The 24,949-nt window shown below is 46.3% G+C and overlaps 1 protein-coding gene and 1 long non-coding RNA gene across 10 annotated transcripts in view; one reads left to right on the forward strand and one right to left on the reverse strand.

Moving 5' to 3' along the window:
* Positions 1-1,504: 1,504 nt before the first annotated feature.
* Positions 1,505-6,979, forward strand: LOC119088107. 2 transcript variants are annotated; one of them, XR_005091699.1, is made up of 5 exons: positions 1,505-1,706; positions 2,475-2,891; positions 4,442-4,522; positions 4,614-4,760; positions 5,997-6,979. It is a non-coding gene; the product is annotated as an uncharacterized LOC119088107 (long non-coding RNA). The 2 variants fall into 2 exon arrangements; XR_005091700.1 differs by having other exon boundaries at positions 1,518-1,706; positions 2,753-2,891.
* Positions 6,980-10,295: 3,316 nt separating this feature from the next.
* The window catches only part of Stau2 (staufen double-stranded RNA binding protein 2), a 299,895-nt gene continuing 285,241 nt past the window's right edge, over positions 10,296-24,949 (reverse strand). For 7 of the 8 annotated variants that reach the window (XM_028864627.2, XM_028864624.2, XM_028864626.2 and 4 more), the window contains 2 exons: positions 12,535-12,623; positions 10,296-11,409 (listed from right to left, as the gene is read on the reverse strand). In XM_028864627.2, coding sequence (XP_028720460.1) covers positions 11,316-11,409; positions 12,535-12,623 — 183 coding nt within the window. In that variant the 3' untranslated portion in view covers positions 10,296-11,315. Of the gene's footprint in view, positions 11,410-12,519; positions 12,624-24,949 lie in introns of all 8 variants that reach the window. The other variant, XM_028864625.2, reaches the window with a different exon arrangement.

Below are 24,949 nucleotides of genomic sequence, written 5' to 3' on the forward strand. Positions count from 1 at the left end.
ACTGACAACCAAGGCGGTCTCCTGACTGCGACACAGTCCAAGCTGTGTTCCTGAATTCTCTCTCTCTCTCTCTCTCTCTCTCTCACACACACACACACACACACACACACACACACACACACACATGCAGGAGCACACGTACATGCACATATCACCACAGAAACATAGTTACTATGGTCAGGCCTCACACCCTGTCACTGAAACTGGTCGTCGCTCTAAGGAACAGCCATCCGAGCTGCCCTGGCTTTCAACCTTCTTTAATGAAGACCGGGGAAGGGGACGGCCTCTGCCTTCAACTGTTTGTGTGAAAATGGTCTAGTCCAAGAGGTTCTCACAGCTCGCTTGGCAAGGGTGTCCGCCTCACCCCGGGGAATTTCCCCAGTTCCCTGATGCCTCTGCCTCACACCTGAGGCCTTCACTGCATGCACCTGTGAGGAGGCCAAGGCAAACAGAACTTCAAAATCGAACTGAAAGGGGTCATGGGAAGAAGTTCTTGCCACTGAGGAGAGGCTAGTGGGTAGCTTAAGGTTTGTGTGTGTCGATTACTCCAGCAGTTAGGTGAAAGTTGTGTGGAAAACATGAATGAAAATAGTTCTGGTTACCCACTGTTACGTAACAAGCCACCCAGAGTTGCTGCGGCAAGAACATCATGGTTGTAGTATTCCTCACAGTCTGGGGGTCACCCGGGTTCAGCAGGGTGGTGGCCCAGCTCCTTGGGATACCTGCTGGGTCTGTGATCACCAGAGGAGCTCCAGCGCTGGAACACCCAGGATGGCCCACTCACCACCAGCTGGTGATGCTGACTGAGTTTGAACCACAGCCGAGGCCGGTGAGCAAGTGCCCACATGTATAGCTCGGGTTCCTCTCAGAAGGGTGGCTGAATGCTGAGAGACTCGGAACAGGGAATGGCCCCCTAGAGAAGCAGAAGGCTAGGCCCAGAAGACCCGGAACTGGCATGTGACTCCCACTGGATTCTATTGATTGAGCAATTACAAAACCAGTCCAGATTTAAAGGAAGGAGAAATAAGCCCACGTCTTAACGGAGAGAGTGAACCTCCTCTCCAACAGTCCTTAACACAATGTGGAACTCCCGTATTAGACTGCACATCCCCCACAAAACCCAGCCCCATGGCCTCTGTAGCTCCTCGGGCATTCCTACGCAAGCGTACCTCCAGTGGAATTTCTACCCTCTGCTCATGACTCTTCTCTTGTAGCAGAGACTACCCTCAGAAGACAAGTAAAACAGACAGGGCTCCAACCAGGAGCCTACCTGGAGCAAAACAGCTTAGTGTCAAGGTGAGAAGGATGGCCACCTCAGAGCACCTCCATGAATATCACCTCCAGGCGGGGCATCCCGATGCTCAGTTGCCATCTCCAGAGGGCCTTGGGGAAGATGCTCTGAGAATTGCTGGCTGGCAAGTTCCCGTGTCCATGAGCTCTTCCCACGTCACTGACAGCACTGAGCAGGCCCCACCTCTGGGTGGCAAGGGGTGGAGTTATGGAGAGCAGCACTTGCTTTACCGAACAATTAGAGGCCTGTTGCCACACCTGTGCTCTAGAAAGGCGACACCTACTTACAGTCTGTGTGTTTAGTGAACCGCTATGCCTGGACACGGTAGGAGTCATGTAACTTTTCTAAGGCGAGGTGAACATTTATTCACCTTTGATGACATACCAAAGGATCAGTTCTACCCAGCTCCAGTCTGGTAAGTCAGTTAGAGTATTGGTGTTACTCTACAGGATCCTGGGTTAGGGATCCTGGGTTAGGGGTCATGGGTTAGGGATCCTGGGTTAGGGATCCTGGGTTAGAGATCATAGGTTAGGGATCATGGGTTAGGGATCCTGGGTTAGGGATCCTGGGTTAGGGGTCATGGGTTAGGGATCCTGGGTTAGGGATCCTGGGTTAGGAATCCTGGGTTAGGGATCCTGGGTTAGGGATCCTAGGTTAGGGGTCCTGGGTTAGGGATCCTGGGTTAGGGGTCCTGGGTTAGGGATCCTGGGTTGGGGTCATGGGTTAGGGATCCTGGGTTAGGGATCCTGGGTTAGAGATCCTAGGTTAGGGATCCTGGGTTAGGGGTCATGGGTTAGGGATCCTGGGTTAGGGATCCTGGGTTAGGGATCCTAGGTTAGGGATCCTAGGTTAGGGATCCTGGGTTAGGGATCCTGGGTGACTCTCAAGCATCTGCAGCAATCAAAAGCCAATCTGCATGGATGGAAGCTACATCCTTGCTGATTCCTGCCCAAGTTGCAGGCAGCTCCAGCAAAGAGTGCTCCTACCCCCAGCCATTGTTACTGCATAAGTAACCTCGAAGAGGAGTCTGGTGGGTTTTATAACGGCCGCGAGCTTCCTAAACCACACAGCTGTGTGTTTGTGTGTGTTGTGTATACATATCTGTGTGTTTGTGGGACGTCAAGGTTGATGTCAAATGTCTTTTTCTTCATCACTCTATGATTCTTATTTCTCTTTGCTATAGGGCTACCCACTGAACCTGATCAGCGAACTTCTGTGATCTTCCTGCTGCCCACCCTCCCAAGGCTGGCATTACAGACATGTGCCCCCATTCCGAAGGGTTTTGCTTGTGTCCCAAGAATTAGCAGATACTCAATGTTTGGGTAGCAGGCACCGCACCAGCTGAGCTGTCTCCCCCATAGTTTTGTTGGTTTTCTGAGCCACCCTGATACTTCCAAGAGAGAAAGGTCCAATTCGGAAGAGACTGATCTACAATAATAGTCTTTATATCTGCTTCCCCAGGATATCCAGTGTTTAGAAGATAATGGAATTAGGGCTGTGATGGAGAAGTTGTCCAGTTCTTCAAAAGGAGAATCAAACTCCCTTCCTTGGTTCTCCCTTTCCACTTTCCTGAACAGGAACGCCAAAAGTGGCCTGCAAGGTAGGGGCAGAAGGATTGAGTTTCAAGCCAGCCAGGCCTACACAGTAAGACCCTGTCGCAAAACCAACAACAGCAAGACCACATTAAGGCAGAAGGGAGAGGAAGGGGACCTGCAAAAGGAAGAATGGTGATGTAGATGGTTGGTGGGGATGGTGACTATGAGCAATAGACAATAATATATGTGTGTGGAATGTCACAATTTAACCAATGTGCATGCTAACTAAGAAGAACGAACAATAAGAAACATGGTCCACGGCCCCTGATGGTGTGCTGATGGGCTGTCTTCCCACCTGCTCCAGCCACTCATTCTGCTTTTGAACATCCCCCTCTGCTGCCATCCTCCTCCTCCTCCTCCTCCTGCTGCAATTCCTTCTCAGGTCCCTTCACAAGCACCTCTCTCCAGCCCACCTCTTAAATGCTGCTGCTTCCCAAGGCTTTGCCCTTAGCCTTTCGCTCTTCTTGAGTCTGAAATCATCTAGAGCAGTGATCGTCAACCTTCCTAAGGCTGCAACCTTTAATACAGTTCCTCGTGTTGTGGTGACCCCCTATCATAAAATTATTTTGTTGCTACTTCATAACTGTAATTTTTCTACTGTTATGAATCATAATGTAAATATCTCATATATGATCACCCAAAAGGGTCGTGACCCACAGGCGGAGAACCACTGATTTAGAGGAGGTTTAGTTAGTCAGGAATCACTGACCACCATCCAGGCACCCATTGCTTACAATGCTCTCTCTCCTGGGTAACACTACTGCAGCCTCTGTCTCTCTAAGTCCAGAACTAAACCCATTGCCACCCCGCCCCCCACTCTCCAATTCAGGAGCCTGGGTGGCCGGTCCTACCGTGTGTGGATATGCAGCATTAAGGCCTGTCAGATCAGCCTTCTAAGGTATACCAACAGCACCATGGGCAGCGTAAATTCAGGGTATCAGAGGCATCTTCCCAGACTCTAGGGACAGTGCATGCCTTCCTAGGTTTCTGTCAGTTTCTAACCATCTTCCCTCACCTCCTCCAGGGGCCTGGAGAAGAAGGTAAGGCAGGTGTGTGGGGAATGTGGGACCCCTTTGTGAGAAAAGTCATCTCACCTATGGGCTGTTCTCACACCAACCTGAGAGGCCCTGGGAGCCACAGGCATTTGACTAGGTGGAGGAAGCATCGGCAGTTGCTCCTTCAAGAGGGAGAGGCTCAAGGCAGTGTTCTGAAAAAACGCTCCCTGCCCTGGGTCTTCGAGAACATTCAACTTGTTGTGATATCTATTTATGTAAGTGTTTTATGGTTATGTTGACGAGACCAAAATTCTGTGATACAAAACAGTGCCAGGGCTATTCATCGCTGCTCTCTCTTCTGAGCACCTACTTACAATTTCTGGCACGCTGTAGTTGATCAATACTTATTGATTAATTCATTGATGTCTTTTGGTCAATCATAAGTCATGTTTATGAGCGCTTACTCTGTGCCACATATAGCTCAAAACACTTTAAATGTATTGACTCACAGAATTAATTTATTTAATCTATATAACCACACTGCTACTCTGGTTTTATAGCCAAGGAAAGTGAGGCCTGGAGAAGTTAAGCTTATTTCACACATCTGGAGACTGGGCAGGAAGGCCAGGAGTTGAATACAGGTAATCTGACTCCAGACTCCCAACTTAACTTTTTTATTTTATCTCTTCATTACGTGTATGTGAGTGTGTACGTTTGTGCATGTGAGTACAGGTGCCTGCAGAGACCAGAAGAGTTGACGTTACAGGCAGCTGAGCTGCCTGATGTGGGTGCTCGGCATCGAACTCCAGAACTCTTATCAACACCCAGAACTGCTTCTTTGGTGGTCGATGAAGAAGACATATGTCAACAGTTGGACAGGTGAGGGGTAGATGTGGCGGTAGTGGAAGGAGGCTGAGGAAATCTCAGTGTTCACAAGGATTTACATCCAGATGGAAAACATGCAAAATGGATTCCTACAGCATCTTGGTTACAGTTGGCCAAGCCAAGCACTGCCTTATGAAGCGCAGGCAGAGAGGGTAGAATGCCTTTTCAGTAATCAATTTGTGGTCATTGGCCTCAGTCTTTCCACTGCTTCCATAAACACTGCAGGAGCGGAAACTGAACTGTGTTCTTTTCTTCCTAAAGTGTGTCCGTTTCTAGCCTTTATCTTGATTCTATTTTATCTTCCTGATTGGAAACATTTGGGACTCTAGACTTAATTTGGGTTACCGTTGGGATTAATTCAAGAATGGAGTCTTCGTCCATATTTGTTGGTGGATAAATAGGACTTAGTGAAAGCTGGAAATACAACAGAGGGCAAGTTATATTCGCCAGACTTCCAGGTTCTGGCCCTCAGTCTGTAGCGGGACTGATCGTGAAGAGATGTTGTGTATTAGATTGGGTCAACTCTAGCAGTGACTGGCCTCTGAGTTTCCTACTCTCAGAAATTCAGAGACAAGTTGGGTACTTAGAAATCACACTGAGTTGATGAAGGCAGACCTTAGTCCTTGCTCTGCACTCAGAGAAAGAAGTAGGACCAGTGGCTAAGGATCACTCTGGAAAATGACTCCGTGTAGGAGGTTTGGGGGAGGCTCAAGAGGAGAAGACTTTTTTATTGTCCATTCCTGAAGCGGATGAGAAGACAGACTTGTCTGTTCTCTTAGCCTCCTCTAGAACATCCCATTTCCTCATTCCTCTCCAAGGCAGGCCCTTTAGTTTGCAGTCCAGATTTCTGATTCTTTCTGTGGCCTGTCTCCTACTCACCCAAGCAACCAAGTCTCTTCCCTTCTTTGAACACCTCTGAGCCAAGTTTGTAAGAAACTAAACCAGAGATGGCCTGTGTCTCCCTACCTCAGCTGCCGACTCAACCTTCTCTCTTGGTCCAAACCATTCAGGAAAACAAGGCAGGGGAGTTGCCTTGCATTTTCGGGGTGTGTGTGTGTGTGTGTGTGTGTGTGTGTGTGTGTGTGTGTGTGTGTGTGTGTGTGTGTGTATGTAGACCAGGATGGATGACCAAGCCCCCATTCCCTCATTATTGTTCTAGCTGAAGGAAAGGAGGTTTATTTAAAATACGCTAATTTAAGATCACTGGAAATGTTTTCTTTGTTGCTCTAGGTAGTTTGATGACTCATTCGGATACTTCTGTGGTTCACAGGAGCCTTGAAACTAAAGGCTGAAAGGATTAAGCATAACCAAGCAAAAACACTACAACCTTTACAAACTTGAAAGCTGCCCGTGACATCTGGGGGAACGCTGTTCAGTGATTTAAGTTTCACTGTGGACTACCTTGAACATAAGGACTAGTGCATGATTATAACAAGCGCCTCACCTCCCTGGGAAAGGTGGGAGAGAGCCCAGGCAGCTATGTGTTGGGTTGTGGTTCTGCCTTCTCAGATGTCTACTCCACTGAGGGGGTGCAGTCATGGCTGTACGGTATAAACCAAGGTGAGGCTTCTGGTCCAGGTTGGGCCAGCCGGGGTAGCGCTTCCCAAGACTCTGGAATGAAGTCAAAAGATAAAGTCTGTGTTTCTTCAGGTGTCTGTACACTTGGATTCTGTTGCTGGCCATGTTGTCCAGTGTGTGTAAGTAGGAAGCTGGAGCTGGTTTAGGGAGAGAGAAGAGGGAACTGAGAGAGATGGAGAGCTTCCTAGTTTCCAGCTAGCCTTCCACTTCCTGGCTCCAGTGGGCATCTGGACTTCTGCCCTTAGGTTCTGTGAGACTTCCTCCTGGCTTTGTACCAAATCTCGCGTTGCTAGCTTTACTTGCCTTTTATAAGTCCAATGGGAAGAATCCTAACTGACATGAGATGGATTTTTCCTTTCAAGTGTTTTGATAAAAATTTCGCAATCAGAGACAAAATGTGAGTGACTGTGGAAGATCAGTTTAAGGCTACAGTTTTCTCAAGGGTCATTATTTTACACGTGACAATGCAGTCCAGGACATCCATTCAATGTCTGAAGCCAGATCCCTCGAGTCGGTGAATAAACTATTGTTCTTCCTCTAATATGCATTAATGGGCTGAAATAGTGTGTTTACTTTTTACATGTGCACCTCTATGTTCTTTCTTTCTTTCTTTCTTTCTTTCTTTCTTTCTTTCTTTCTTTCTTTCTTTCTTTCTTTCTTTCTTTCTCTTCTTTCTCTCCCTCCCTCCCCCCTCCCTCTCTCTCTCTCTCTCTCTCTTTCTTTCTTTTCTGAGACAGTGTTTCTCTGTATTGTATAACCCTGGCTGGACTGTCCTGGAACTCACTCTGTAGACCAGGCTAGACTTAAACTCACACATCCACCTGCCTCTGCCTCCCTAGTGCTGGGATTAAAGGCATGAGCCACTTCTGCCTGGCTTATTTACTTTTTCTAACATATTAATTTGTGGTGTGTGCATGTGTACACATCTGTCACAGTTCATGAGGAAAGGTCAGAGGACAACTTTCAGGAGTCAATGCGCTCCTTTTACTTTTACTATGTCGGTTCTGAGGATGAAACTCAGGTCACCAAACTTGGTGGCAAAGTGCTTTTACCTCCTGGGTTATCTACCTCCTGGGTTATCTACCTCCTGGGTTATCTACCTCCTGGGTTATCTACCTCCTGGGTTACCCAGGCCCCATGTAACATTCTTAACAATTCTACATTCTCCTGCATGTTTTGTTTGTTTTTCAAGACAGAGTTTCTCTGTGCAGCCTTGGCTGTCCTGGAACTCGCTCTGCATACTAGGCTGGCCTGGAACTCAGAGATTCACCTGCCTCTCCCTCGCAAGTGCTGGGATTAAAGGTGTGTGCCACCACCGCCGGGCTCTCCTGCATATTCTTATCCCTGGCTTTTAGTTGCAAAGCTGAAAATTGAAGCTGTTAAATGACTTCAACAAGGCTACAAGTTAAGACAACTAGACATTCATTCTCTTAGGCAAGAGGCCCTAGCCAAGTAGGCCAGACTTCTCTGTCCAGGTCATTACTCACACAATCAGGGAGGAAGCCTATTGAGGCAGAGTTTTCTGTCATATTCATCTAGTCAACATTTATTGAGCTTACTGTATTAAGTATCCAACTTTCCATATTGGGTACTTATTGGATTGAGTACTGTTCCAGGTGAAGACACGGGCCTTTGGATGTTGATAAGGTTAAAAGCTTTCACTCCAGTAAACGTGCATGGGGAAATGGAAGCCATTAAGGTGAGACAAGATGCACTTCTAGAAATCTAGGTGTGGTGGCACAAGCCTGTATTCCCAGCATGCACGGGGCTCAAGGAGGAAGATCATGAGCTCAGGGCCAAGCTGGAAAAGGAAAGATATAGAACGAGCTATGAGCAGTTAATGTCCTAACTCACATGCATCAGGATTTAAACACCAGTATGTATGTGCGTTTGGACACATTTCCAATGTCACCAAGCCATCCTGAGAACCTCTGAATAATATATTAAGTCTCTCTCTCTCTCTCTCTCTCTCTCTCTCTCTCTCTCTCTCTCTCTCTCTCTCTCTGTGTGTGTGTGTGTGTGTGTGTGTTTGTATGATGTGCATATGTGTTCATGTGAGCATTTGTACATGGAGGCCAGAGTTACTATGTCATCTTCAATTGCTCTCCACTTTATTTATTTTTTTGAGACAAAGTCTCTCACTGAACCTGAGAGCTCAGCAATTTAGCTAGACTGTCGTGTGTGTGTGTGTGTGTGTGTGTGTGTGTGTGTGTGTGTGTGTGTGTAAGGGGGGTGTTACAGAAGCATGCCACACTACCCAACTTTTCTGTGGATGCTGGGGATCAGAACTCAGGTCTTCACACTTGTGCAGCCGACATTTTACTGAATGAGCCATTCCCTAGATTAAAATTTCCAGCCATCTACTTCCACTCTATGGTGCACAAAATTGGTTGAAACTTTGGGGGGACAGAGAGGGGGGAATCATAACTGAGAATGTGTACTGGGGAGAAGGATGCCAGACGGTTTCTTAGAGGGGTTACCCCGGGAAAGGGGAGGAATGTCTGTCATGGCCTGATGGGTGGTGTCTCATCGTTGATCTTTGGCAAGTGGTAGTGGAAAAGATAGTCAGGGTTCCAGAGTGCAATATTATATTTCCAATTAAAATGTGAAAACAAACCTTTTTCATGCACCACATTGGCCTCGGCCCTAGGAAGTGACTACAAAGCTCTGTGCTGATTGAGACAAGCTGAAAGCAGACACTGTAATTGATAAAGGAGATAAGTCAATCTGTGTCCTTTAAAGAATAATGAGTTCCATTTTTCATCAAAAAGATCTCCTTGTGCTGAAGAAACATTCTTTCAATAAATCTACTTAATGGTTTCCCCTCTAATGATATATAACCTTCGCTGTGGAGCTAGGCATTGCAGCAGACCTTGCCAGGGATGCAGGCCACCCATCATTTGCATTAGTAATTCCAGAGAATAAAGGGAAAAGAAAGAAAAACCAAAAGATGTGCCGGAAGTGCCACTGTTCCAGGAACATGCTCCAGCATCTTCCTGGACAGTTCTTGAAGGTAGAGGACGCGGGGTTTTGGATGAGGAATCAAAATTTATGCAAATGCCCCGTCTCCCCCATCACTGCCGCTCTGTGGGTTTGGTAATGATTCAGCTCGGAGGTGACTCCTGGTCAGACAGCTCTGGTCAAATGCTTTAGATACCTGGGCCATGAGAACTGAGGAGTTGTGCGTCTCTTGAGCTTGCCACCTTCCCACAGACCTGCCCAGCTGACTTTCTGTGGAAGGTTGTCGTGTTTACCTTGCTGGGAGAAGCATCCCTTCAGGGGCCCTCACCTCATTCAGGTGCCGAAGCCTCAGGGACCAAGTCCTAGCAAAAGCAAGGGCCTACCTCCCGCCAAGGGACTGCATTAGGGCCCCCCATGTCCTTGATTAGGCAGCAGGACTGTGCCCAATCAAACACCTCTGAGAACCCCAACTTTACAATGTGTTATTCTTTTCGCTGGGACCCAGCCTTATGTAACCAAGCCTATTTCCTCCAAGGGCACCCAGCCCTCCCAGGACCGGCAGACTTCCCCACATGGGAATCATTAACAACAGCCCTGGAGTTATTTCCTTATAGTGCTGTTTGTTTGTCCTCCAGTCGCGTGTGAGTCAGCCAGATCATGATGGGTAGTGGTTTTGCTTGTGAAATCTTACATAATTCTATTGCTATTGTCAGGTTGGGCCAAGCAGTTAGACCATATAGTGTTTTCTCGTTGCACAATGTTTGCAAATCAATAAGGGAGAAAGCCTGAACAATGAGATGACAGCGGCTGGCTGGACCAGCCCTAGTCAGGCCCCAGTCACCCGGGAGGCCGCCTGCAGTTTCACAGATACAACCACTTCTAATTCCGCGACTGGGCAGGACAGCGAGGCTGGGCGGTGACCTTCCCCACAGGTTTCACAGCGCTGACATTTAAAAGGCGGGAGGAAGGGAAAGAAAGAACAACAACTCATACAGAAGCTGACCAAATCTTTACTGCATTTGCCCCACGATGGATTCCAACATGCTGGTCCAGAGCGTGGTTAGCTAGCCGCTTCTCCAACAGGCTTTTCCCTTCCCCGCCATGTACAGTATTTATTTTGATCCTACTCACTGTCCCGAGTCCAGAGGCAGTCACTAAAGACACTCGATGCAAACAGCGAGAGACTACAACACACGGATGGGGGTGGGCACAGTTTCCACAATGGAGTCGACTCCGGAGCGGACGTGCAGAGGCAAGACGCCCCCTCGATGGCTAATGGCGTCATGTAGCGCAAAACCCACAACTGCTCGGTTGTGTTTCATTTTGTCTTTTTAAAAGTCCTGAAATACATGGAAACTACTTGTTCCTAGTATCATTTTATATTTTAAATCAATGATCTGACCTGATTTAAAACACAGTTATTTGCATACATCTTTGTGCAATGCACCCTAAAGTCATTCATATACGTGTGTGTGTGTGTGTGTGTGTGTGTGTGTTTGCAAGATGAAGGTTACAAATATCTGCATAAAAAGAGAAACTGTGCGACTATATGAAGACAACCATCACATTCCACAGCACATCATTGGTTAATTTCTGAATTGTCAAGCATTATTTCAAACGAGATTATAACGACACAATCGCCACGACAAAACAATCGTAAGGACAGAACCAAACCCAGCTTCGCTAGGAATCATTTTAAAATGTTAGCTTGGCTCCTAACACTTTTCATTAATTGTTATTTTTAAGCTCCAGTAGTGGGATCAGATTTCTGCTGCCTCTGGGCAAATGAGTTATGATCTGATCTCAGGTTCCAAGGGAAATGCTCGGAGTTTTATTTTCCCCCAGTTGAATAAACAGTACCATGTACATTATCTCTTGTGTTAGAATAGTGTTGTCTTCACATAAGACTCAGACAATGGTATTAGTCATTCATTTCCTTGAACACAGACACCCTCATGCGTGCTGACAGCTTTATAAGGACGCGGTGGCAGCCGTGGGTTCTGGGAGCTGCTAGATGGCCGACTTTGATTTCTTGCAGTCCTGAGTGATGGAGCCCGGGTTCGCCTGGTTATTGTCGGCTTTCTCCCGTAGGTGCTTGCCTTGTCTGAAAGATTAATACGTTAACAAGAGCTGAGGTCTGGAGCTGCACATCTTCAGACATGTTTATTAGCGGATGGCACACAGGATTCAAAGGTCACCACAAAAGTGACATTTTAAAGTGAAACAACAATATTTATGCCCAGATAGTCTGCTGATGAGATCATGTGGAAATGGTTTTCATTAAATTAGCTTATAAATGGTTGCCAATCTATAGACAACCTGAAATGCCACGTCTGTTTACCAAATGTGTCCTTCTCACGCTCTTCCTACCTTCTAAGATACATGACCAAATGCTGGGTTTTTGTTTGATTTTGAGCTCTTTTGCATGTTCATGTAACTGTAGGATCAGCATATCTACTTTTTGACCTCCCAAATTCTGTGTTTTTATTCCGACGGTATCTTTTGTGTGAGTTCTGAGATCGCACCAGCGACTATTGTGGCTTTGAAAAGTGTTTGGGCTCTATTATGTAAATATAATTGACTCTTCATTTTGCTAGTATAAATTGGGTCTCTAGAGAAACTCCAAACTCAGTCACCTCCACAGCATCTTATGTTCAAATCTCCTAAAAAGCTGTAAGCTAGCTTTCACGAATAATGATTATACTTGTATGTTCGCTGGAGTCGTCCCTGGCAGTCCTGTTTCTGCGATGGGGTGTGTTAATGTTCCATACAACAAAATAAAAAACCAAATGCAGAGAAAGAGGGGTGGGGGCTGCTTTCAATGCTGCTTTTGTTTTCTCTCAGTTGCACTTAGAGGACATCTGAGTGCAATTTTTTTTTTTTTTGGCTCAGAAACTGTGTTGGTGAGAGAATGCTTGACAGTACAGTGAGAGCAGACCTCTGTCAGCTGGGCAGCTGTGTACAGTCAACACGATTGTCAGGGGTCCCCTCCGTGGCATTGAAATGCAGGGACAACGGCCAACTCACAGGTTAGAAGGGCCACAGACATTCTAGAAGAGTGGATTTTAACTATATAGATGGGTTTCATTCTTCTGTATTTAAGTGAGGTGTGAAGAATTTTGTCAGATTTAGACATCACTCTCTGGATTTTTTTTAAAACCATACAATTATCATGTCTCATCTTTTGTACAGAAACAAGAGTAAAAATACTGACCAAGGAGTTACTCACTTTTCAAGAGAACCTTTTTCAACATTCACTGCCCCATCGATCGACTCCAGTCCTTGTTCAGAAAACTGTTTCAAGGCACTTAAAGCTGCCTGAAAGTGAAAACAGACAGAATCGTTCACTGACTTTCACAAAATGAACAGCTGATTTTCAAAGCACGCCAGCATACAGAGGCTTCCATTTTCATGCTTTCTACCTCCTTAAGCAGAATTACATTTGAAAGTTTGCGTTGCTGCGGAGCAAAACCCAAGTGCACTGGACGCACATGTATGTATACCCATGTGCATGTGTGTGCGTCCATGTGCACGCTTGCACACGTATACCCAGAGCTATAAGTGCTCTGATCAATCGTCAGGGGACGGGGGAGAGAGCTCAGGGGCATGCCCTCCCTTATGCATACCTCTGCAAGATCGTGAAGTTCCATCTGCAAATGCAGACACTGAAAAGGCTCCAACCATTTTGAAACTGCCTAATTTCTCCTCACATGGCTGAAACTATCTACATTCTCTTCCCCGAAATGCAAGGGCATTGGATTTTCTTCTCTCAGCTCTCTTTTCAAAGTTAGTGGACACAGAGCTCCAACCAAGCCACAGAGTGGGGAGCAGGCATTCATTCTCGGAGTATGGGTACCCTGAGAGGGGGAGGAAAGCCAGACTCCCCGCTCCTGTGGGCTCTGGGGAAACAGGACTGGCCCAGAAGAGCCTCCAGAGGTGTTGATAGGTCCTCACAGGCGTGGGGTGCTGTCGGTGCTGACAGGCTGGTGGAGCCTGGCTGGATAGCTGGGAGGCACCAAAAATGCAATGCTGATAAGATCTACATAACTCGTTGACACGCTTGTGCATGTTCCAAATTGTTAATTCTCTGGGTGAGAATTTGGCTCCTCTTCCCCTCCCCCTCTCCGCCTCCTAAGCCCCATTAGAAGGGTTTTGTTGAGTCTGAGATAGGTGTCAGCAGTCCAGGACGTCTTGGAACCTCAGCGGGGGCCCTGCTGCTTCACACTTGGGGCATCTGGGTTTTCTCAGGGGCCTTTGAAAAAGGAGCTCACTCATGCGGTTTCCCAAATAGCTGATGAGGCACATGAATTCTTTGAAATGTCTTTATGCAGAAATGATTTGGGGATGGGTTAATTTTAAATTAATGGACCGGAGTTTCTGGAGTAGGGGCACAGTTACAGGTTTGTGGGAACTGAGCAGATGACCTCCACAGTCCCCACACTCCTCCTCCCCACCCCTCCCACCTACAACATCTTGCATTCTCAAGGGGTGTCTGTGATCAGCAAAATCAACGTTATCAGCAAAGGGTCTCATCAGGAAAATCCATACTACCATTCCTCTTTCTTTTATTTTATTTCTTTTTCTTTTTCTTTTTCTTTTTTTCTTTTGAGAGAGAGAGAGGGGTTCATGTAGACCAGGCTGTTCTCAAACTCTGTAAGTAGCCAAGAATGACCTTGAACTTCTGACTTTCTTGCCTATCCCTCACAATGCTGGCATTACAGGTGAGGACGCACCACCATGCCTGGTTCACCTTGCATTTTGACAAATGCATAACTGACGTGCATTCACCATTACAGTATTACATTGAGGAGTCACACTGCTCTAAGAATCCCCAGCCCTGCCCGTTTGTGCCTGTCTCCCGCCCCATCCCTGACAGCTCCTTTTCTCTTTCCTGCCTCAGTAGCTTTACCTTTTCCAAAATGTCACGAAGCTGAAATGCTTTACTCTGTGGCCTGTTTTGGACTCGTCTATGTCCTCTCATCATTCATTTCTCTGTAGAGCTGGGTAATACCCCATTGCATGCATCTGTAGAGCTGGGTAATACCCCATTGCATGCATCTGTAGAGCTGGGTAATACCCCATTGCATGCATATGCCACATTTATTTTCCCCCTTCACTTCTGAGACTCATCTTGACTGTTTCTAGTCTGGGGAGACTGAATACAATTGCTATAAAGGTCTGTGAAGGTTTCAGTGTAGAACTTAAACATTTGCCTCCCTTCTTTTTAGTCCTTTTTTGTTTTGTAAACCACAACTTCAATATGCAATGAAACGGGTAGTTTTCTATTCCCACAGACGTGTTTCCGGAGTCACATGTTTATAAGCCTTCCTGTAGAGGCCAATTCCCATTATTTTTGTTTTAAAAAAATTAATACACTTTGAATTAAAGTATAATTACATCACTTTCCCTTCTCCAGCCCCTCCCAAGTCCCCTATCTCCAATTCCGTCTGTTTCCCACCTTTCAAATTGATAGCCTCTTTTTTGACTATTATTGTTACATATATCTGTATATAAAAGTATGTATAAATACATAAATTTAACCTGTTGAGTTTGTGTTTTATATATATATATATATGGTTTCAGCTGCTATTAATCCTATACCATGCTTCCTTCTAGTAAAACAACTGGGCATCATTTCAATAGTTTCTGTGTTATAAATTTTAGACTGTTTTAGGCCTAAGATGACATGTGCCTTCTGTTACTATTGTTGTGTTTTGTGTTTGTTGGTTTGTTTGTTTGAGGTGGGGTCTTAGATATCTCAAGCTGGCCCTCCAACACGGGATGTGCTCATGGCCTCCCGTGAACTTTCTAGTCTTCCTGTTAACAACCTCCCAAGCGCTGGGTATATGGGCATGCAGCATCATGACCACCCAGATAGAGTATGCTAATTTTCAGTGAGTTTGGTGTAAGCTTCCCATCTGCCCCAGGAGGAGCTGTGCCTTGGGCAGCAGTGGGAGGAAGGTGTTTCTTCAGGTCTGCATCCCCCCCCTCTCAGGGCTACTCTGGGTCAGATGAGCACATGGTGTGTGACTCAAGGCCAGCCCCATCTACAGTGCTTCATCTTCATCATTTACCTTGTTTCTCTGTGCAGCCCGGGGCCGTCCTGGAACTCACTCTATAGACCAGGCTGGCCTCGAACTCACAGAGATCCACCTGCCTGTCTCCCGAGTGCTGGGATTAAAGGTGTGCGCTTACTCAGATCTGTTAATTTGGTACATTATTGTCAAGAATGCTAATTTTTATAATTCCATCCAAATGGATGATAGACAATCCATTGCCTGCCAGGAAATTTTAATTTTCAATGTGATCCTGATGAACGCAAGTCCTGAGAGTGCCTGGTCTCTTGGTCCTGCTTTGCTCACAGGACCAGCACAGCATGCCGATAAAAATTTCCATACTTTTGCTTCAGTCAGGAATAAACCCTGGGTCTCAGTGTGCTAGCCCTGGGTTCTACCCCACTCCAATGAAAAGAATCACTTATAGGCTAGTCATAGCCTATTTTCACTGTTTGTTCTGGTAACACTGGCTCAGACTTGTCTGTACCCAGGACACATATAGGACCCGCTTCTCTGAGCCCAGGGCCAAGGCTGCCTCTGTCTTCAGAAAGGAGATACAGAGGAGATAAAGGCCAGGGCTTGGGGAGCAGGCTTGGTGTTTAGCACTTGCAAAACCATCAGATGATGCTATCCTCATGTCATTTATGGCTTCTGTGTCCTGCTGTCACTTCAGGAATGTCCTCCAGGCTGGAATGGCGGCTTGCTCTTTTGGTCCATGCCGCAAACGGTCTTTCAGAGTTCTTGTGGAACTGCTTCCCTCCACAGGTATGCTCACGGCTTCCAAGTAACATTTCCTTATCTCATCAATGAGCTCATTCAGCCCACAGCTCACTGATAACCCAGAATACAATAGCTTATAAGTATGAGAGGATTTCTTTCTAGTTTGCAAAGGGCAAAGGTGACAATCCATCTTAGCCCGTGTAAACAGTAATAGCTACCATTGGATGAACATCTTTCGGCTGCAGTCATGGGATTGGGCCTTTTACTTGCATGACCTCGGGTCTTATCATAGCAACTAAGTTGGCCTTACCCATAAACAAATGGAGGTCCAAAGAATTCAGAACTCAGCCAGTAAGTGCAAGGGCAGAGATTTGAACCCAAACCAAGTTCTTAGCTACAACACTGTATTGAGTCTGAACTTTACACTGTTCACATTCAGCGACCCAGAGTCAGCCCTGCTTCCCACAGCACCATCATCCCAGCATCCTGTGTAGTCCTCTTCTGCGTTCATTCTATCCACTGCTTCCCACAGCACCATCATCCCAGCATCCTGTGTAGTCCTCTTCTGTGTTCATTCTATCCACTGCTTCTCATACTGCTTGCCTGAGCGGAGCTCATACTTATTTCCAGTTCCTAGAAAAGGAATATATTGTCCCGTGGGTGTCCCACAGTCCTCTTGTAGTCCCCAGGTTCCTTTTCAAAGCTGCGCATGACACTTCTGCATCATTTGCAGTTTGAGCTAATACCAAATGCCTACAGCTCTTATTTTGTCGCTTAGAATTACCCAGGAACCACAAACGAGATGATGGCATGATTCTCCATGCCTTAGCATTGTGAAGATACCAAATCTTGCTCCCTTCACTGGCCTGCCTTCTTCATCTTCCAGAAAAACAAACAACACTTTATTTTCACTTTTTTCCTGTGATTGCCTGAAAGAGGGAGAAAGCAGCTTTGGGGTTCTGCTGGACTTGTGGGCTGTGGAATACTGCAGTAATAAGAGGCCAGGGTCACAAAGGGCGATGGACAAAGATTGTCTGTGATGTACAGACAGCCAGACACTCATTCTGCTGAGGGCAGTGGAGTGTGTGTGTGGGGGGGCTGCCTCGTCTTATAGGCACTCACAGAACACTCTCGAAGCTGCTTCCTCCTGCACTTATGTGACATTCACTGTGGAATCAGAGAAAGGCTTCCCTGGCATCATCCTCATCTTTTTTTATGTATTTATTTTGAGATAGGGTCTTACCATTTAGCCCACGGTAGCCTGAAACTTGCAATCCAGCCCCAGATTGGTCTCAAACTCACAATCGTCTTGTCTCAGCATCCTCAGTGCTCAGTCATCACATAAGGTTCCACCCCACCCCAGGCCAGCCCAATTCATCACCTACTCTTTCCCAAGAAAGACATTTACAGAGTAAAGAAATCCATGGAAGGAGACAGGCCAGCTTCTGTTTCTACAGCAAAATGCCTCTAGAGTCAGATCATGAACAATGCCTGAAGAGCCACATTGCTCTCAGCAAGCCTCAGCTTCATGCTGAGCTCAACAAATGAAATGGTCTTTGCTAGCAGATCAATTACTTCAGAGAATAATGGGTAATGATGTGGCTTTATGAACAAATACTAAAATTGAGCAGTCCACAAACTTATCTAAACACTTGCAAAATTTATTCAGAGACTGGTAAAATCAACAAAACCCTCATGTTTGAACCATTTCAACTGAAAATATTGTTAACTTATTGGAAGTAGCTGCTTTTAAAAATTCCAAATATTATAAGCATGATACATAATACTGAAGGGTGCTTGGAAATGGGGGAGAAGAAACCCCCCTTGTTGGGGCTCCATCATCAAGCCTGATGAAGAAGCAAGCTCCAAACTGTCTCCTTGCTGAGAGTAAACAGATGACAAGATGTTCTCCCACGTCTGTAGTCCACCCTCTCAGCGTGAGTGATCTGCTATGTGATACGTGGAAACTCATCTTGGGGAGTCGTGGGAAGAAGAGACTCTGGGTCCTTAATGAGGCACATCCTGAATGATGCTAACCCAAGTTGGGTAACTTCCCACTCAATGTGGATTCCGGAATTTCAAAGATACACTAACATAAGGACCAGACCCCTCCATAAGTCTTTGGCCATAAACAAATAGACAACTCAGTGATTTCATTTCCAAGGCCAGAAAATGTTTGCCTAGTAAATCAAAACAAACACACTTAGCATCTAATGGACATGACCACAGCCTACCAGCTACACTCCCAAACCTCAGTCTCTGTCGGAGAACCTCTTCTGAGACTTGAAAAAAAGGAAAGGAAAAACACATTCAAGGGGCTTCCTGCAGCTTTGTTTGAAAGGAAATGGAAGAAATGTTCCCTATTTCCATTCTTGTCTTCTCAGTTGTGTGTGTGTGTGTGTGTGTGTGTTGGGGGGCGTGGGGGGGAAGGGGTGTGTGTAGGTGGGTGAAGTATATGAGTGGTATGTATATGTGTGTGGGGTGGATGGATGTGTGTGTGTGTGTGTGTGTGTGTGTGTGTGTGTGTGTGTGTGTGTGTTTCCTTTAGAGGAAAGCATCTGCATAGATACAGAGAAATATTTTTATCCCCAAAAGGTTTACAACTGTTTTATGAGTAAAGCCCCACAATCCTAGAATAGATGTCGCTACCAGTTCATGTGTCCCTTGTTTAGGATGTTGTTATAGCAATGTAGGAAACATGATGCCAATGAGATACTTTCCATGCCTACTTGCTGGATGTGTGTGTGCGTGTGTGTGGGGGGGGGGGCACACTCACACAAAACCAGAATGGAGGTATGGATTTCCAGTTGTTTTGCGATCTTTAACTCCCCTCTTGTCAACTAGCAATTAGCAAATATTGTTGACAACAGCTTTTATTCTTCCGGCTTCCTTCTCCAGGGATCAGCATGAAATGACAACCTCAAGCATTAGGTCACTTTCTGAGGGACCACACGGCCTTTACGAGCAAAATGTGACTTTTAACTCATCCCTTCTGAACAGCAGCTGTTTGCGCGGCTTCGAACAAGATGCCCAATGGCTCTTTTCTTTTCTTTGCTCCTGTCCCCATTTCCCACCAACTCTGTGTCCCAGTTCCCAGAAACAGGCTGCTCCCATCAAGTCAAGAGGAACCACACATCTGAATGAGGCTGCATGTTTGAGTAAGCATTCAGGGTTTGTTTAGTTTTGCCTTTTCTCCCCAAAGTGCCTGCTTCTGGTGAGCTCTTGTGGGGGATCAGCCCTAACCGCTGTTTTCTGCTCAGAGAGCCCACAGTTAATTAAATCAGACTCCTGTCGGGAGGAAAGGGTAGTTTTTAAAAAGCAAACATCCTCAGGGGAAGACCCCTAAATTCTCATCTAAATAACTGAAACAAACAAACAAACAAACAAACAAATAAACAAACCAACCAGAAGTTTCTTCAGGAAACATAAAGACTGCCCAGCAGCTTCCTTTACTTTTGAAGGTCCGCATTACATACCCAGTCTCTTTTTATGTAGAGCAAGAGACACTCAAACAGACGTGTGTTTCTGACCATATCACACCAGGGTAGGCCCTTCGGTCTTCTCCATTTCTGATATGACTTTTGTATTGAAAAGGATTGCTCTGAGCCTCAGTTAATGCACTTGCTGCCAACATTTCCTTCTAGCCTGTGCTTTTCATTCATGCTTCCACAAACCTATTAGTTCGGAGAATTTCCATAAAATTGGCACTTTACAAGATGGCGTGCCCCTGAAAAAGAGGAATGTCTGCCTGCTAAGATGAAATTACTTGTTATGGAAAAAAATAATTAGAGGGTAGATGATCAGAGCTGTGTAGATTTTCAATAATCTCCTAAAACAGGTGTTTAGACTCTAGAATTTGGGGAACGACTTTAAAGATAAGCATTTAAAGTAGAGACTTTGCCATTGCCTATATTCTTGGGGTTAGGATATTAGAATGGGGGATCCGTGTAGCTGAGGCCTGGACAATGTAGAACCAAGCTTGGCACAGCAGTGACTGTCTGAGGAATGTTTTCCATGTGTCATGAACACACCTGAGAGATGGAATCCACACTGCCATGCTTTCCTCTAATGGTCTTTGTTTCCCCAACATTATTCTTGTTTTGTCTTTATTTGATTAATTTTGATTATTCAATACAAAGTTCCATTTTTGTTGTTTTGTTTGTTTTTGTTTTGTTTTGTTCTTGTCTCTTTATTGTTATTTTGAGACAGGCTCTCACTATGTAGCTCCCCCAGCTGGCCTGGAACTCACCATGCAGACCAGACTGGCCTTGAACTCTCTGCCTCCCTCAGTTCTGGGATCAAAGGTATGTGACACCACACTTTGACTTCATAATGTCCCCTTTGTAAAGGAGACTCTCAGGAATCTGCAAGCCACCTCATCCATCAGAGAACCAAAAATGTAGAACCAGAAATTGGCCTAATTTCTTCTTTGTTTGTTTGAGAAAAGAGCCCCAGGATTTACCAACTGCCCAGAACCACCAGAACCATTTCCTGGATTTTTTCCTTCTATGTTCAGCCATCTATCAGAACATTGACCACCATGGTAGCTATGGTTCAAGTGGGTCCAGGCAGACCATGTACTGTTGGTAGACCATGTGATGCTGGTTTTGTGGACATGCAAAACGTAAGAGTTATAGGGCCATGACGGCTTCGGTCATGATCTCAGAGGAAAGCTAAGGATGCAGGGCAGTGTGCTTCGTGGCTGTAATCTGCATAGACAGTTCCTGACAGAGTGGTCCAGGAGCTGTGGGTGTGACGCCTCCACTGCAGTGGAGACCCAGGAAAGGAGAGATGCCAGCAACAGACAAAGTTTCTGCAGCAATGTGCACTAGAAGCATTTAAAAATGTACATCCTTTTATAAACTTGGCCTTTATAAATTTACATATACCCAGTGAGTCTGTGCCTTTCCAAGGGAAGCTACAGGTTGTGAGTCAGATGGGCTGCAAACAGCAAAGGGTGGAGGTATCTAGGCCTTCAGGTGCCCATCTCCCATCACAGTGTGCCCCGGGCTCCAGGATATCCTGTTTGAGGTTCTGCATACTTTCACTATAGGGATATCTACCCTGTTCCTCTGACCGTTGTGTCTTGGAGACATGTAACTCTCTCAGTTGAGAGCCTTAGAGGAGACTTTGGAATTAGACTTTTGAATAAGACTTATAGACTCTTGCAGACAGACTAAATACAGTTTGCTCTGTGAGGTAGACATGAAACTTTGGGAGTTTGGGACAGAATGTTATAATTCAAACTGTCCTTAAGGAAGTGCTAATTAGGTGATGGTACAAATTTGTAAGAGGTGGGACCCCGTGGGAGGTCCTTAGGTCATTGCTGGGCATGCCCCCACAGGGCTATGGGACCCTTCCTCCTCTTCCTTTTTGCTTCCTGGCTACAAGGTGAGCAGTTTGGCTCTAACCATGCTCCTGTTATGATATGCTGCCTTGCCACAGGCCCCAAACATCAGAGCTAACAAATTACAGACTGAAAGGTCCAAAACTACGAACCCAAATACACCTTCTTTCTTTCTAGGTTGATGTAAAGTTGATTGTCACAGTGATGGAGAGGTAACTAGCATAGAGTCTGTCAGGTCTATCTAGGCTGAAATTCCAACTCTATTGTGGATCGTCCATGCGTCCCTATCCAAATTAACTGCTCTGTATCTGCAAATTGGAGACAGCAGCTCTTATTTGAGAAGTCAGTGCTCAGACTCTAGTGATGTTGAAATAAATGAGTATGAGCCACACATTTTTCTTTCTTTTGATTTCTCTTCAATATATATTATATATCCCATCTCTGTCCACGGTCCTTTCATGTTTCTCTCAAATTTTCAAGCCCACCAACTAATTGTTCTTTGTAAGGAAGTTCTAGAATAGCATCCTGTGACTTCACACCTAACAATATTAAAAATAAACATTTGTATCACCTAATCCCATGTCAAAGTTTCCTTGATAGTCTCAAAGATATCTTCTTGAATCTATAGTTTATATGTAGAGTTCAGTCAGTTGCCCTCCTAAGCCCTAGGAGTCAGTCCTCTGGTAGCAGAACCATGCTGCCCATGACCTCCTGGTACCTGTATTTTATTTCCTTCACTAGTGAAAAGGGCCTTGCCGGTGGGATTAGTTAACCCTGAAACCAGATGCTTAGCTTGAATTATGCAGGTGAGCCAAATCTAGTCACAGGAGTCCTTCAAATTAGAGAGCCATTCCCAGCTGGGGTTAGACGGGGGCAGAGGTGGGGTGGGGTGGGGTGGAGGAGGTGACATCATCGGCTCTAAATGTAAAGGCAAGACCATGAACCAAGAAATGCAGCAGCTTCTCTAAGCTGGAAAGGCAAAGACACAGGCTGACTCTGGCCTTCAGAAGAAGGTATATGAGCTATAAGGTACCTGTTAGAGCAGCCACAGAAAATCCTTTAAAGGGGACTGCAAGTCGTGTTGATGCCAGATTCTCTGGTGGGACAAGGTTGGTGCTGAGTCTGAGAAGGAGACCATGAGAGCCTAGGATGCTGGCGTAGAAGGAGGCTGGGTCCAGACAGAGAAGAGAGTGACGGTGCCCGCTCCCTACAAGCCAGACCTCCTCAAGCCAACCATCCCATCATGATGATTGTCACTTTCCACCTCAGTCCTGAGCACACATCTGGCTCCTAGCACACACCTGGTCCCCAGCACACACCTGGCCCCCAGCACACACCTGGTCCCCAGCACACACCTGGCCCCCAGCACACACCTGGCTCCCAGGACACACACCTGGTCCCCAGCACACACCTGGCCCCCAGCACACACCTGGCCCCCAGCACACACCTGGCTCCCAGGACACACACCTGGTCCCCAGCACACATCTGGCTCCCAGCACACACCTGGTCCCAGCACACACCTGGTCCCAGTACACACCTGGCTCCCAGCACACACCTGGTCCCCAGCACATACCTGGCTCCCAGCACACACCTGGCTCCCAGCACACACCTGGTCCCCAGCACACACCTGGCTCCCAGCACACACCTAGCTCCCAGCACACACCTAGCTCCCAGCACACACCTGGCTCCCAGCACACACCTGGTCCCCAGCACACACCTGGTCCCCAGCACACACCTGGCTCCCAGCACACACCTGGTCCCCAGCACACACCTGGCTCCCAGCCATGCCCAGGGGCTCTAGGCTGGAAGGGTATTCTCTCCCTAAATCTCACCCCCTATTTGACTTTGCCTTTCTTGGTGTTTCCCTTACCTAACCTTCAGAACCACACTTGTCACATCACAGGGACATTGTTCACATACCTTCCTCCTGACTGAAGAGGCATATATGTTGGTGTAGGTTTTCCTAGTGCTGAGCACAGCCCTGGCTTCTCAATAGATACTTGTTAAAGGAATGGTCACACCTAGAGGTGAGTGGTGCAGACCAGGGTCTTCCCTCAGGGGATTGATGATGGACTGTGACCAGTGGTGTGAGGGAAATAAATAGAGATACGTGATGGAGCATCAGAGGAGGCCTCCCATACTAAGACCTGAAGGCTGGCGAGCAGCTGGTTGCCAGCAGAATGACTAGAGGCATCTGCTGTGGGAAGGAGCTTGTCCCAGGGAGGAACAAAATGGAGCTGATACAGAGATGAGTAGGAGAGAGGCTCATGGGAAAAGGCTGGACTCTATCCTAGAAGTGAAAGGCTTATTGGTTTAATAAAGGGCTAAATGGTCAATAGCTAGACAGGTTGAGGTTAGGCGGGACTTGTAGAAAGGAAGAGAGCACAGGGATGAAGAAGGGCAGAGTAGCCAAGAGACTCGGGGAGTCACCAGCCAGATGCAGGGGAAGCAGGACATGTAGAAAATGAGGTAACATGCTGTAAGCCATGTGGCAGCACATAAATTAAAAAACATGGGTTAATTTAAGCTATAAAAGCTAGTTAGTAACAAGCCTAAACTATTGGCAGAGCATTTATAATTAGTAACCTGTGTGGTTATTTGGGAGCAGGCTGGTGGGACAGAAAAGTCTGCTAACATCAACTACTAAATGATACAGTATGTGATGCTGATGATGCATCCATATTCATCCATAGCCTCAATATTGTGACTTCCACTTCTAGTAAAGATGTGGTGGCAGAGACATAAGTGAAATGATCACATGGTCACATGGCTTGTTCCTGGTAGATCTGGCACTTAGACCTAAACAGTCTGGCTCTGGAACTGGCTTCTCAACCCAGCGAGAGACTCTCATCTGAGTTTTCACTGGGTAGCATGACCAGACCAAAACACAGAGCCCTAGGAGAACAAAGGTCTGAGTGTGGGAGCTGAAGCCACGGGTTCTCTCTGTGATCTAACCCCTTCCGTGTTTATGGTCTTCTGAGTGGTGGTTACTGGGGCGTGGCCTGAGAAGTTCTGGAGTGGTAGCAAAGGCTACCTGACTTGTCCAGCAGGTGGACGTGGGCTAGGCAGGGCTGACCTCGACAGTGGGGCCTTTTGTATGGGGTGGAGACTTGCAGTGTGGCTCATTTGGAGACCCTCTGTAAACTAAGAACCCAAGTAAATGGGGACCAGATACTACTGACTGGGTTAAGCAGAACCTTTAAATGAGTATGTTAGTTGGTAACTTCGTATTTTGTCTTAAAAATGAAAGGCTACATTTTGCTTAGCTTCTGGGACTTCCTGTATTCTTGCTTTTTCCTCTTTTTCATCCCTTTCAGTGTCTCATAGAGTTGGTTTTTCCTTCTTCCTGACTTTGAAAGTCTGTTCTTGGACTTCATATTATCTCCATCAAATACTCTCTCAAGATGATTTCACTGAAGCTGGTGGCATAAGTCCCTTACAAGTACAGACAGTTCACATTCCTATCATTAGCCTGGCCTCTGGCCTTAGAGTTCTCATGCCTGGCGGATTCCTCTAATACA

Source organism: Peromyscus leucopus, chromosome 5 (assembly GCF_004664715.2).
Source record: "Peromyscus leucopus breed LL Stock chromosome 5, UCI_PerLeu_2.1, whole genome shotgun sequence".
Classification (NCBI taxonomy): Eukaryota; Metazoa; Chordata; class Mammalia; order Rodentia; family Cricetidae; genus Peromyscus; species Peromyscus leucopus.